At 33.0% G+C, this 15,497-nt stretch overlaps 1 protein-coding gene across 3 annotated transcripts; it reads left to right on the forward strand.

Annotated features, from left to right (window-relative positions):
- The first annotated feature begins 42 nt into the window (after nt 1–42).
- On the forward strand, nt 43–11,016 carry LOC114332212 (uncharacterized). Of its 3 annotated transcripts, none has more exons than XM_050642126.1 (3): nt 43–450; nt 4,239–5,088; nt 6,094–11,016. In XM_050642126.1, exons 1-3 carry the CDS (start codon nt 237–239, stop codon nt 8,972–8,974), a joined length of 3,945 nt encoding a protein of 1,314 aa, XP_050498083.1. In that variant the 5' UTR covers nt 43–236; the 3' UTR covers nt 8,975–11,016. The 3 variants fall into 3 exon arrangements, with proteins under 3 accessions (XP_050498083.1, XP_028137768.1, XP_050498082.1); XM_050642125.1 differs by having other exon boundaries at nt 44–450; nt 4,239–4,574; nt 5,580–11,016; XM_028281967.2 differs by having other exon boundaries at nt 4,239–11,016.
- The last annotated feature ends 4,481 nt before the right edge of the window (nt 11,017–15,497 follow it).

A 15,497-nucleotide genomic window follows, 5' to 3' on the forward strand; every position in this document is an offset into this window, starting at 1 on the left:
TCTGTCACTGTCAAGTATCAGCTGCTATGATGTCAAAGTTGATGTATGATGTCAAAATTTACTATTTACTTCTTCTTGGATCATCATCGTGAATTTATTCTTAAATTTTAATTAAGTTTTATGTTTTATCTGACCTGGCAGTAGGTGTTATGAATTATTGTATTCTGGTTCTGGTCATTCAGATAGAATTCGGTTAAGTTGGTTGCTCTTATCTTATAGATTAATATATTCAAACTATGGAATCCCCAGAAGTACATAAAAATGTTTCTTTATTTCATATGGAATTAAAAGGGAAAGATGTAAAAGGTTTGAAAGGTGAAATTAAGGAAGAGATTGAAGATTACCATTTTCAGCCAAATATATTAGACCATAAATATGATCAGAAACATACATCCACAGCAATGGACATGATAGATGTTAAGATTGAACCAAAGGAAGAATCAGACCCAGGTAAGAGGAAAGAAATGCAAGCTTTAGTCATAGATCTTCTTCTCTTAGCATTACAACCTGGGGTGGGTCTTGGCTGACTGCACAACTCGGCTTCCAGTTCGAACTGTTGTCCATGAAAGTTGGATCAGTGGGTAGCCCCATTGTTTTTAAATCTGATCATATATTGTCTCTCCATCGCATTTGTGTGTGCATCCTAAGGGGCTTCCTCCCATATTCAGGCGTGTGATGAATTACCGAAGTTATTTTTAACGTTTGTGTTAAAGTTAACATAACTATAACATATAACTAGCTCCATAACTACAAAACGTAAATTTGGTGTGATAGATCATCCACCGTTATGAGATGAGTTATTAATTAGATGTTATAGGACTGAAGAAAATATTAAGTTGTCTAAAAAGAGAACTTTATGTAGAATCAGTACAAGTTAAAGCGAGAAAGAGAATCACGAGAAGTTGGTATACCTATATACCGGCTACCGATAACAAAACAGCTGTTCGGTGTGGTTCGGTGGTGAATCGGAAAAGTAGATAGAAAGAAGTACTTATATTAAATTTACATTCAAGGTGCAGTAGAAATAAAGGAGCACCCCCGAATCATAATTTGCAATGTATAAACGTTGGAAATCATGATTTGAGATTTACAATGTATACAGGTACATTGTAAATTACGATTCGGGAGTGCTCCTAGTAGCATTTAACGTGTCTTGGTTTGTTTATTTCTACTGCATCTTGATTGTAAATTTAGTATAAAACGCTTGGATTTGGATGCTTATAAATATAAATTTCAATTTGTATCTCTGGATTTGATTTTTGTATCATTTTTAAAATTGCATTACCATTCTAGTTTTAAATTATTAGCTTTCTTCTTCAGAGAGAGAGAGAGAGAAAGAGAGAGAGAGACATACTTTATTGATACAATGTACTAAAAGGCCATCGACCGAAGTCTTTCAGCCAATTTACACAATTAATATACATTATTACAATATATGTTTTTTGTTAATATTAATACAATACAATAGTTAAAAAAAAAAAATTTTATGTGGCGGTAATCACAATATCACTGACAATTAGTTATAATACAGATGATGATTTGAATAGAGTTGTTTATTGTCTTGATGTGTCGCAGATTTCTTCAAAGAGAGTTCTTCCTGGACATCTACGGGCACTGTCCTCTGGTATCTTCACAATGTGGGGCTCAATTAAATTTTTGTTATTGTCATTAATAAAGAGATATTTAAACAGCTTATTGAGTCTCTCATTAATAGGTTCAATTCCAGTTTTCTCGTACAGCATTCTGTTGGATGGATTATGAAGTGGATTATCAGGATGACGCATTCTAGTAATTTGTCGAAGGCTAGTTGTTTCAGCCACCTTTATATTATTTTTGGCAGGATCTTTAGAATTATAGAAAATTGTAGAACCATACAGGTTGGGCCTGCAAATCATTTTATAAATATTGGCTGCTGTTTCAATCGTAATTCCTTCATTCTTGTATGTTAAACTTCTGAAGTGTTTTGCTCTAGTTATAATTTTCCTTTTTATAACTGCTGTGTGGTGGTTGAACTTCAATTTGTTATCTATTTCTATTCCCAAATAATTAACAGTTTGGTATTTAAAGATTTGGTTTAAAGTACAAGCTAATTATTTACAAAAAAATATCGATTATAAGTTTAATGGTTATATTTTAATTAAAGATTATAAATATATTTTTTTTGTAATTTACACGCGCGAAAGTAGAATAATACAGTACTGTAGCTAAAATTTTCACTCGGAGCGACGACCGGCGGCCGCGCGACGTACACTTTTAATAAATAATGTATGCTGCGTGTCAGTCGCTTCGAGTGAACATTTTAGCTCCGACTCTGTATCAGGCCTACTTTTGCGCTAAAAATTACAAAAAAAAGTATTTTTAATCTTTGATTAAAACATAACCATTGCACTAATTTTTGACATTCTTTGTGAGTAATTAGATTGTACCATAGACTCACTTTTAAGCTTTGAAACAATTAAAACAAATTATAAACAACGGAGTTCTCGTATATTAACTTTGCTGTTTCATAACTTTTTTGCAAATGGTTGGAACAATTTTTTAAAGCATTCCTTTTCAAGACCTATGAAATACGCATTTTAAGTATTTTTTAAACATTTAAAGATTATGCAAAAAAATGAAAAATTTATATTTTGTCGACAAAATATTAAATAGGCATCACACCTTTATAATCTTTCTAAGTTTGATCAATGTCTCATGATTATTTTGGTTGTTATTGCGACTGTAAATTGTTAATTAACAATTGAGTTGTTGCTAAAATATTCGTTTCATTTTCACCGTCTTCTGAATTTATAATCTATACCAAGAAAGCTTTTATTTCACTAAGCTATATAATTATTAATAAATAATTACTGGCCCAAAAAATTTTTTTGAAAATTCGAGATTTTGTTGGGAAAACCCACATTTTTCGAGGAAAATTTTCGTCGGAGCAAATCGGGAAAAACATGCCTCTATGTAGAATTAAATTGGGGTGAATTTTTATTTGAGTGTTTTTGGGGTAAAGTTAAAATTTTCGGAGTTATAGAGCAATAATTGAAAAAAATACGATTTGTCGGCGCCATTTTGTTTATAAAATAAGTAGCACACTATCTGCAGACTTTGCATACCTATATTAATAATATATAGGATCTTATAATTCGATTCCAGCAATAAAATTGCTGGTAAATAACCTTTCTTTGTACTTTACTAATTAGACCAGCGTATTATAACTATTTTTTTTTTCAAAATTTAAAGATTATGCAAAAAAAAAGAAAAATTTATATTTTATCGATAAAATATTAAATAAGCATCTCATCTTTATAATCTTTATAAGTTTGATCAATGTATCATGTTTATTTTGGTTTTTTTTTTGCGATCATAAATTGTTAATTAACAATTGAATTGTTGCTAAAATATTCGTTTAATTTTCACCGGCTTCTGGAATTACAATCTATACCAAGAAAGCTTTGATGTCACTAAGTTATTTAATTATTGATTAATAATTACTTACCTAAAACTTTATTTGAAAATTAGAGTTTTTGTTAGGAAAACCCGCATTTTCCGAGGAAAATTTTCGTCGGAGCAAATCGTGAAAACATATCTCTATGCAGAATTTAATTTCAGTGAATTTTTATTTGGGTGTTTTTGTTGTAAAGTTAAAATCTTTGGAGTTATAGAGCAATAATTGAAAAAAATACGATTTGTCGGCGCCATTTTGTTTATAAAAAAAGTAGCACACTATCTGCGGACTTCGCATACCTATATTATTAATATGGAGGATCTTATAATTCGATTCCAGCAATAAAATTGCTGGTAAATAACTTTTCCATGAATTTTGCTAATTAGCCCAGAGTATAAACTGTTATGAAATTTTTGACACTCTTGACATTTATGAAATTTGACACTATTGGCATTTCATAGATTAATCAAGTTATATCGGCAATTTTTTTGTTTTCTGCGTTATTCCTTTAATTTTTAGATTTTTAGTCTGCTTTTATATAAAAAGCAGTTGTTTTTAGAACTCTTTAGCGACGTATTAGTGTAATATAATATTTATGGATTACCGTCGAAGGACGACATGATCAACCAAAAAAAGATGTATTTGGTGATTTTTCTAGTGACTTTCTTGGGTGTGAATCTGTCTTTTAGTTCACTCCGCCTGGTATACAAATCATAAACATTTAAAACATAATTTCACGAACGCTATATTCAGAAAAACTATTTGTTACTGACCAAAGATCATTATTCTTTTTTGTTTGCAGATATGAATAAATCAAAAAGAGGCTACAAATTAATTCAGGTAGCTCAAAAGTCCAATGTACTTCACGATGTTAATAATCAAGGTGAACAGCCTGACATATACGATGACTATTTCGAAACAACTGAAGACAGTGATCGAAGAAGTTTTGAAATCGAAGACCAAGAAAGAGCCAATGCATCCATGGATCATGAATTAAGTTTTCAGTTGAATGAAGAAGAACCAGCAAATGTCGAAGATCGAAAACGAAACAAAACAAAATTTAGCGATCCCCAACAATGGAAGTACAACGCTGCAAAAAGAAAACGAGAATATGGTTTGGAATATACAGGAAGGAAAGGTAAAGAATTTAACATAAAAAGGCCAAAGAGAACTTTAAAAAATAGATGTAAATGCTCCAAAATCGACACAAAAATCCAGTGCTTTAAAATAAGTAACGATGACCGAGAAGAAATATTTAAAAACTTTTGGAAATTAAAATGGCCAGAGAAACGACTTTATGTGTCATCTAGGGTATTGTCACTACCCACAGCTCGTGTAAGAGACAGAAAAGAAAAGTGCAGTAGCCGGAGATCTGTTTCCCATCAATACTTCCTAAATATAAAATCTGAACAAATTCGGGTATGCAAAACTTTGTTTTGCAACACATTAGGTGTTTCAGACAGCACAGTAACTGCATGGATTGGAAATGATACACAAAGTCTCTCTAAAAGTGATGATAGTTTGATTGAACAGCCTAACAACTACGATGTCTTTGAAGATAGCAGACTACAGATGTTAGAAGAATGCCGGTTGACAGAGAAACTTTTCATTGCTAAAAATCTATTTGGCAGCTCTGTTGGGATTCCAACAAGGTTTGTGAACATTATTGAAGGTGAAGATTTGTTTCATTTACCAGTAAATGACTTTAATCAAGGGGAAACAGTTCAGGATACATCTGAGGCTAACGTTAAAACAAATAATATTAAGTATCATGAAGGGTTGGAGAAAACAGGACAAGTTAGTGATAAAGCTAATAATGAACTTAAAAGTGAAAATTTGTTGAAATTAGAAGAATCAGACTTTGAAAATAACAAACATAAAAACAATGACTATTTTGAAGCAACTGAAGACACTGATCCAAGTTTTGAAGTCGAAGACCAAGAAAGAACCAATGCTTCCATTGGTGATGAATTGAGTTTTCAATTGAAGGAAGAAGAACCAGAACATTTCTTCGCGGATGATGATTTGAATAACCAAGAAGATCGAAAACGAAGCAAAAGAAAATTTAGCGATCCCCAAAAGTGGAAGTACAACGCTGCAAAAAGAAAACGTGAGTATGGTTTGGAATATACAGGAAGAAAAGGTAAAGAATTTAACATAAAAAGGCCAAAGAAAACATTAAAAGATAGGTGTAAATGCTCCAAAATCGATACAAAAATCCAGTGCTTTAAAATAAGTAACGAAGACCGCGAAGAAATATTTAAAAACTTTTGGAAATTAAAATGGCCAGAGAAACGACTTTATGTGTCATCTAGGATATTGTCGTTGCCCACAGCTCGTGTAAGAAACAGAAAAGAAAAGCGCAGTAGCCGAAGATCTGTTTCCCATCAATACTTCCTAAATGTAAAATCTGAACAAGTTCGGGTGTGCAAAACTTTGTTTTGTAACACTTTATGCGTTTCAGACAGAACGGTAACTGCATGGATTGAAAGTGATACACAAAGTCTCTCTAAAAGTGATGATAGTTTGATTGGACAACCTAACAACTATGATGTCTTTGAAGATAGTAGATTACAGATGTTAGAAGAATGTCGAGTGACAGAGAAACTTTTCATTGCTAAAAATCTATTTGGCAGCTCTGTTGGAATTCCAACAAGGTTTGTGAACAATATTATTGAAAGTGAAGATTTGGTTCATTTACCAGTAGTAAATGACTTTAATCAAGGGGAAACAGTTCAGGATGCATCTGAGGCTAACGTTAAAACAAATAATATTAAGTATCATAAAGGGGTGGAACAAAGAGAACGCCTTAGTAAAAAAGCTAATAATGAACTTAAAAATGAAAACTTGTTGGAGTTAGAAGAATCAGACTTTGATAATAACAAACATAAAAACAATGATTATTTTGAAACAACTGAAGACAGTGATCCAACTTGTGAAGTCGAAGACCAAGAAAAAGCCAATGTTTCCATGGATCATGAATTGGGTTTTGAATTGAATGAAGAAGAACCAGAACATTTCTTCGCGGATGATGATTTGAATAACCAAAAATATCGAAAACGAAGCAAAAGAAAATTTAGCGATCCCCAAAAATGGAAGTACAACGCTGCAAAAAGAAAACGTGAGTATGGTTTGGAATATACAGGAAGAAAAGGTAAAGAATTTAACATAAAAAGGCCAAAGAAAACTTTAAAAGATAGATGTAAATGCTCAAAAATCAACACAAAAATCCAGTGCTTTAAAGTAAGTAACGAAGACCGAGAAGAAATATTTAAAAACTTTTGGAAATTAAAATGGCCAGAGAAACGACTTTATGTGTCATCTAGGGTATTGTCACTACCCACAGCTCGTGTAAGAGATAGAAAAGAAAAGTGCAGTAGCCGAAGATCTGTTTCCCATCAATACTTCCTAAATGTAAAATCTGAACAAATTCGGGTGTGCAAAACTTTGTTTTGCAACACTTTATGCGTTTCAGACAAAACAGTAACTGCATGGATTGAAAGTGATACACGTAGCCTCGCTAAAAACAATGACAGTTTGATTGCACAGCCTGACAACTACGATGTCTTTGAAGATAGCAAACTGCAGATGTTAAAAGAATGCCGATTGACAGAGAAACTTTTCAATGCTAAAAATACATTTGACAGCTCTGTTGGGATTTCAACAATGTTTGTGAACAATATTACTGAAGGTGAAGATTTGTTTCATTTACCAGTAAAGTACATTAATGAAGAGGAAACAGTTCAGGATGCAACTGATGCTAACCTTAATACAAATAATATTAAGTGTCATGAAGGGTTGGAAAAAACAGGACAAGTTAGTGAAAAAGCTAATAATGAACTTAAAAGTGAAAATTTGTTGAAATTAGAAGAATCAGACTTTGAAAATAACAAACATAAAAACAATAACTATTTTGAAACAACTGAAGACACTGATCCATGTTTTGAAGTCGAAGACCAAGAAAGAGCCAATGCTTCCATGGACCATGAATTGAGTTTTCAATTGAAGGAAGAAGAAGCAGAACATTTCTTCGCGGATGGTGATTTGAATAACCAAAAATATCGAAAACGAAGCAAAAGAAAATTTAGCGATCCACAAAAATGGAAGTACAATACAGCAAAAAGAAAACGTGAATATGGTTTGGAATATACAGGACGAAAAGGTAAAGAATTTAACATAAAAAGGCCAAAGAAAACTTTAAAAGATAGATGTAAATGTTCAAAAATCAACACAAAAATCCAGTGCTTTAAAGTAAGTAACGAAGACCGAGAAGAAATATTTAAAAACTTTTGGAAATTAAAATGGCCAGAGAAACGACTTTATGTGTCATCTAGGGTATTGTCACTACCCACAGCTCGTATAAGAGACAGAAAAGAAAAATGGAGTAGCCGAAGATCTGTTTCCCATCAATACTTCCTAAATGTAAAATCTGAACAAATTCGGGTGTGCAAAATTTTGTTTTGCAACACTTTAAGTGTTTCAGACAAAACAGTAACTGCATGGATTGAAAGTGATACACGTAGCCTCGCTCAAAACAATGACAGTTTGCTTGCACAGCCTGACAACTACGATGTCTTTGAAGATAGCAAACTGACGGAGAAACTTTTCAATGCTAAAAATATATTTGACAGCTCTGTTGGGATTTCAACAATGTTTGTGAACAATATTACTGAAGGTGAAGATTTGTTTCATTTACCAGTAAAGTACATTAATCAAGAGGAAACAGTTCAGGATGCAACTGATACAAATGCTAACCTTAATACAAATGATATTAAGTGTCATGAAGGGTTGGAAAAAACAGGACAAGTTAGTGAAAAAGCTAATAATGAACTTAAAAGTGAAAATTTGTTGAAATTAGAAGACTCAGACTTTGAAAATAACAAACATAAAAACAATGACTATTTTGAAACAACTGAAGACACTGATCCATGTTTTGAAGTCGAAGACCAAGAAAGAGCCAATGCTTCCATGGATAATGAATTGAGTTTTCAATTGAAGGAAGAAGAACCAGAACATTTCTTCGCGGATGGTGATTTGAATAACCAAAAATATCGAAAACGAAGCAAAAGAAAATTTAGCGATCCACAAAAATGGAAGTACAATGCTGCAAAAAGAAAACGTGAATATGGTTTGGAATATACAGGACGAAAAGGTAAAGAATTTAACATAAAAAGGCCAAAGAGAACTTTAAAAGATAGATGTAAATGCTCCAAAATCGACACAAAAATCCAGTGCTTTAAAATAAGTAACGAAAACCGAGAAGAAATATTTAAAAACTTTTGGAAATTAAAATGGTCAGAGAAACGACTTTATGTGTCATCTAGGGTATTATCACTACGCACAGCTCGTGTGAGAGACAGAAAAGAAAAGTGCAGTAGCCGGAGATCTGTTTCCCATCAATACTTCCTAAATATAAAATCTGAACAAATTCGGGTATGCAAAACTTTGTTTTGCAACACTTTAGGTGTTTCAGAAAGTACAGTAACTGCATGGATTGAAAGTGATACACAAAGTTTTGTGAAAGCGATGACAGTTTGATTGCAAATCCGAATAATATTTCGAGAAAAAACTTAAGATTTGCAATATCAAAAGAAAAGTTGAAAGCATTTTTTTATAAGCTACCTCAGCTCAAATCTCATCGTTGCCGAAAAACGACATCTAAGCTTACCGTGAACCACATTTTAAATTAAAATCCGAACATATATAGAATTTATAGAAACAATTGGTGTATCAAAAACGAGATAAGTGCTTAATAAGTGTAAGGACATTTTATGAAGATTTTGAAGAACTTAACTTGGCACTATATTCTCCGGGAAAAGGCGAATGTGACATATACACGGGATACAAAACACAAAATGTAGACGAGCATGTGTAAGAGCAAGAGCTGATTTATTCGGAGCAGGATGAGTGTTGGAAAGGAAGAAATGGTGTGAAATGGAGTCGGAATTTCGCTCGAACCAACTTTCGCACAAGATCAGAGAATATAATTACCCATCTTCCAGGTGTTAAGCCATATGCTAAAGATGCTAAAAGTGAAGTGGAATTTTGGTCTTTATTTTTCATTGATACCATGTTGAATGAAGTAATGGTTCACACCAACGCTCGTATCAGATTACGCCAAGACGAATGCTCTGATCTTACTTTGCAACATAGCATAGGAAACGACTATAGCAGAACTAAAAGCCTTCATTGGTCTGCTATTCATAGCCGGTCTCAATCATTCTAGCCGACAAATCATGGAAGATCTATAGAGAATGGACAGCACTGGTGTAGAAATATTCACACTTAACAATGAATATGAAGAGACTCTACTTCGTTCAAAACTGCTTGAGATTTGATGACATGACAACCCGTGAGCAAAGGTAAACTATCAACAACCTGGCTTCTATCTGAGTTATATTTGATAAATTTATATACAATGGTCAAAAAGCCTTTACACCTAGCGAGTATTTAAGTATCGATGAAAAATTGGAATCATTTAGTCATATTCCTAAAAAACCATCAACATATGGAATTAAAATATATGCACTGGTAGACGCCAAAATGTTTTTTCTAGTACATTTAAAAATTTACGGTGGAAATTAACCAGAAGGCCAGTATGCAGTCAGCAACAAAGCATTTGATCTCATCAACCGTCTGGTAAAGGCTGTATCTAAGTCGAAGAGAAATATCACCTTTGATAGCTGGTTTAATAGTTATCCTCTGATGCTTCACTTGCTAAACGAACACCAGCTAACTTCTACTGGAACAGTACGTAAAAATAAAAGAGAAATTCCACAATGTTTTACTCAAGGAAAGAAGATAGACGTGTCATCATCGCTTTTTGGATTTCAGAAAGATGTATCACTTGTATCATATGTACCAAAGAAGTCGAAAGTGGTTCTAGCAATGTCAACACTTCATCACGACAACGAAATTGACCGTTCTACATTGGAAAAGAAAAAATCAGAGATTATCACCTTCTACAAAAGCATCAAAGCTGATGATGCACTATGTGCTACTTATGATGTTTCGATAAATACAAAAAGATGGCCTATGGTGGTGTTCTATGCCATGTTAAATATCTACCATCAATGGGATCATTAGCTATCGCGCAAATAACACAAATAGAAGAACGTTCATCAGACAACTTAGACTGAATTTGATAAATAAACATATCTGTGAAAGAAAGAACAATGTGAAGCTGCCTAGAGACTTGCGCAAAAGAATAAACGAGCACCTCTGAGAACCACCACCTAAGACGCCAAGGTACTCTAGGTGTCAGGATTGCACATCAAACAAAGACAGGAAAACGAAACGTACCTGTCTATGTTGTAACAAGGCAATCTGCATGGAGCACTCTAAAATTAGCTACCATGATTGTGCAGATGTTAAGTTAAGCTAAATGTATGCATTTTATTTTAAGTTATGCCTAGTTTCTGAAATAATTCTCTTCTCCATTTATTATTAATATTTCTCTTAACAAGAATATTTTTGATAAGAAGTTTCTTGTATCCAGTACTATTATAAAATATAATAATATCATATGTTTTACAACTGTCTGTGATTTATATAAGTGATTAATAAATAATTAACGAAAATATTTGTGTAATCGATTTTTATTAAATTTGTGAAACAAACGTATAGGCCCTGATTGATAAAAATATATAAGAGTTATCATTCAACGGTATAGGTATCTTCGATTGTGAGATACTCGTCTAGGCAGGCGACTTAAGTTTTTTCACCAGGCATGTGCCGGGTTAATGAAGTAAGCGATTCTAGGCAGACAACAGTAAATATCATTGCTTTAAAAAATATCATGTCCATGTCTGACAATTATACAATAAGATAGACCTCACATGACCAACATTTCAGGACCTTCTTGCGAATATTTGTCGACAGGCTTCGTTTATATAAAACTGGTTTAGGCCATATTCGTGATATTTCGTTCCTGGTTATTATCTCTTCATCACAGTTGCAATTTACATTTAACCAACTGCCAAGGTATTTTTACTTCTCTATCTTCTTCTACTACGCCTCTCTATCAAGAGAAAGCGCACCGTGATCTACATTAATCTTTCCAACTGCCATGCACTTTGCATTTGAAATATGTACTGATTTCTAGGCCTCTCCGATATGTTGCTTCACTGACTAAATTTACTAAAGGCGCGTTTTCACGGTACACTTTGGATGATCATCCCGGATGAATCATCCAAAGTGATTGTGACGATGAAAGTAATTTTATCGTTTACATGGATCACCAAGACTGAATTAGTCTGTTCACTTACAAATGGCGCCGACTAAACTTGTACGTGATGGAATTGGCATAATAAGTAAATGTCTTTTAAATGAACTTAGACATGTAGTTTAAAAACAGAATATTAGAAAAAAACGACGTTGGTGGGTAAGGCCGAGGATAAATCGACGCTGCAAAATATGAGCGTCAACGTGTTTGTTAAAGGAATGGTCTACAAAAGATCAAGACATGTTAAAAAACATCTAAAAACGTACAAACACAACAACTACGCACTTTAAACGCGACAATAAACATCCACGTGGACCTGTTGCCGCTTTTCACTAGTCACTGCCGATTAATCACAGCAATAAAAGCATGTTCACTTTTAATGATTCATCCACGATGCATCCTCTAAAGTGAACAAAAGTAGAACTCGGTTCAACTTCGTTCAATATTCATTTTGAATGATCATTTTCGATGATTAATAGTTTACACGATTCATTTATTTTTCACTTTGGATGATTCATCCGGGATGATCATCCAAAGTGTACCGTGAAAACGCGCCTTAATGTCTGTACGGTGTGCGTACAATCAACCAAATCGTCAGAGTACCTAAGCCATAATCTGCGTTGACTTATTAAAGATCGTTCCTCTATTGTGTAACTCGACGTCTATTAGGTTCAAAACAGACGAACTACCCTCCAGCACTACTCTGTGGATCTACAAAGTGGCTGAAACAGGCGATTTTTGTAGCCCCAATTATTTTGTAAAGGACGCCACAGTGGTGAGGATCAGCGACCGTGGCAAGCCACTGTCCCTCGTGTGGAATGGCACGTTTAATTTACATAAGAATTTACGGCTAATCATCGGACTGTTTTGAGCCTTATGTTGGATTTATACAGGGTGTCCCGAAAAGATTGGTCATAAATTATGCCACACATTCTAGGGTCAAAAATAGTTCGATTGAACCTAACTTGCCTTAGTACAAATGTGCTCATAAAAAAAGTTACAGCCCTTTGAAGTTACAAGATGAAAATCGATTGTTTTCAATATATCGAAAACTGTTAGAGATTTTTTATTGAAAATGGACATGTATCATTCTTATGGCAGGAGCATCTTAAAACAAAATTATAGTGAAATTTGTCCATCCCATAAAAAATTCATGGGGATTTTGTTCCTTTAAACCCCCCCAAACTTTTGTGTACGTTCCAATTAATTCATTATTGTGGTACCATTAGTTAAACACAACGTTTTTAAAACTTTTTTGCCTCCTAGTATTTTTTTGATAAGCCAGTTTTTATCGAGATGCGGCTTCTTTTTCAATATATTTACGTAAAAATTGTATGGGGGTTTTGTTCCTTTAAACCCCCCAAATGTTTGTGTACGTTCCAATTAAACTATTATTGTGGTACTATTAGTTAAACACAGTGTTTTTAAGACTTTTGCCTCTTAGTCTTTTTTTTCATAAGTCACCCTTTATCGAGATGTAGCTTCTTTTTCAAAATATACCTAAAAATGTACGTTATAAATAAATTTTCAGATTATTAACAGGTCTCTACAGGGTGTAACGAAAATACAGGTCATGAATTAAATCACATATTCTGAGACCAAAAATAGTTCGAATGAACCGAATTTACCTTAGTACAAATATGCACACAAAAAAAGTTACAGCCCTTTGAAGTTACAAAATAAAAATCGATTTTTTCGAATGTATCGAAAACTATTAGAGATTTTTTATTGAAAATGGATATGTGGCATTCTTATGGCAGGAACATCTTAAAAAAGAATTATAGTGAAATTTGTGCAACCCATAAAAATTGTATGGGGGTTTTGTTCCCTTAAACCCCCCCAAACTTTTGTGTACGTTCCAATGAAATTATTATTGTGGTACCATTAGTTAAATTCAATATTTCTAAAACTTTTTTGCCTCTTAGTATTTTTTCGATAAGGCAGTTTTTATCGAGTTGCGGCTTCTTTTTTAATATGTTTACATAAAAATTTTATGGGGTTTAAACCCCCCAAATGTTTGTGTATGTTCCAATTAAACTTTTACTGCGGTACCATTAGTTAAACACAGTGTTTTTAAAACTTTTTTGCCTCTTTGTATTTTTTCGAGAAGGCACTTTTTATCGAGATATTAATTCTTTTTTAATATGGCTCAAAATATATAGTCCAGAAAGCCACTGAGCATCCGCTAGGAAAAATATTCTAATTCGGATTTTTTGCACAATCTTACTCAAAAAGGACTCCTTTTAACAAATTTGCATGTTGCCAGGACCAAAAGGTGGTCAAAAATTTTTTAACGTTTTTTTTTTGTTTTTTTCCTAAAATTATTTTTTTTGCATGTAAAAAAGTTTTTTTAGATTTTTCGGATCATTTCAAACAGAAAAGGTCTTTGGTGACTTTTCCCTAAAAATGACAGTTTTTGACATATAAGCGATTAAAAATTGAAAAATTGCAAAATCGGTCATTTTTAACCCTCAAAAACTATGTGAAAAACTGAAAATTTGAAAGTTGCCAAGGTAGGAGCATATTCTTTAAACATCGATTGATGAAATCTCGAAGAGCTTTTTGCAGTACAATATTCAAAACTCCTTTGTTTTTTAATTGCTAATCAAGCGTGCGCGACACTATTTTCCACCGACAGTATGGTGCAAATGAAAGGAATAAATTCGTTATTTCGTAAACCGGCGACTTTAAGGAAAAATACCGAAACAGGTCGATTTTTATTTTTAAGTTGTGATACTGTTGCATATATGGTATACTAGTGACGTCATCCATCTGGACGTGATTACGTAATCGATGATTTTTTTAAATGAGAATAGGGGTTGTGGGCTAGCTCATTTGAAAGGTTCTTCAATTCTCTATTCACTAATATAAACATTTACATAATTATTTATACAGGGTGTCCAAAAATTTTTTATTAAATGAAATTATTTGACAAAAAAAGAAGTAGAAGGACACCCTGTATAAATAATTATGTAAATGTTTACATTACTGAATAGAGAATTGAAGAACCTTTCAAATGAGCTAGCCCACGACCCCTATTCTCATTTAAAAAAATCATCGATTACGTTATCCCGCCCAGACGGATGACGTCACTAGTATACCATATATGCCACAATATTATAACTTAAAAATAAAAAGCGACCTGTTTCGGGATTTTTCCTTAAAGTCGCCGGTTTACGAAATAACGAATTTATTTTTTTCATTTGCACCATACTGTCGGTGGAAAATAGTGTCGCGCACGCTTGAGTAGCAATTAAAAAACAAAGGAGTTTTGAATATTGTATTGCAAAAAGCTCTTCGGGATTTCATCAATCGATGTTTAAAGAATATGCACCTATCTTGGCAACATTCAAATTTTCAGTTTTTCACATAGTTTTTGAGGGTTAAAAATGACCGATTTCGCAATTTTTCAATTTTTAATGGCTTATATGTCAAAAACTGTCATTTTTAGAGAAAAGTCACCAAAGACCTTTTCTGTTTGGAATGATCCGAAAAACCTAAAAAAACTTTTTTACATGCAAAAAAATAATTTTAGGAAAAAAACAAAAAAAAAACGTTTAAAAAATTTTTGACCACCTTTTGGTCCTGGCAACATGCAAATTTGTTCAAAGGAGTCGTTTTTGAGTAAGATTGTGCAAAAAATCCGAATTAGAATATTTTTCCTAGCGGATGCGCAGTGGCTTTCTGGACTAATACCTAAAAATGTAAATCATAAATAAATTTTCATATTATTACCAAGTCTCCATAATCGTACTTTGCCATATACAAATATGTGGTGGATTTGACAAATATTCGAAATATCTCGATAAAAACTGACTTTTCGAAAAAGTACTAAGA

The sequence above is a fragment of the Diabrotica virgifera genome, chromosome 1, assembly GCF_917563875.1.
Source record: "Diabrotica virgifera virgifera chromosome 1, PGI_DIABVI_V3a".
In the NCBI taxonomy this organism is placed as follows: domain Eukaryota; kingdom Metazoa; phylum Arthropoda; class Insecta; order Coleoptera; family Chrysomelidae; genus Diabrotica; species Diabrotica virgifera.

What these genes read in the sequence shown, in the direction of transcription:
- LOC114332212 (XM_028281967.2), top strand. Translation starts at nt 237, where the DNA reads ATGGAATCCCCAGAAGTACATAAAAATGTTTCTTTATTTCATATGGAA. An exon ending in AAAGGAAGAATCAGACCCAG is followed by an intron (nt 451 to 4,238) that starts GTAAGAGGAAAG and finishes TTTTGTTTGCAG; the next exon opens with ATATGAATAAATCAAAAAGA.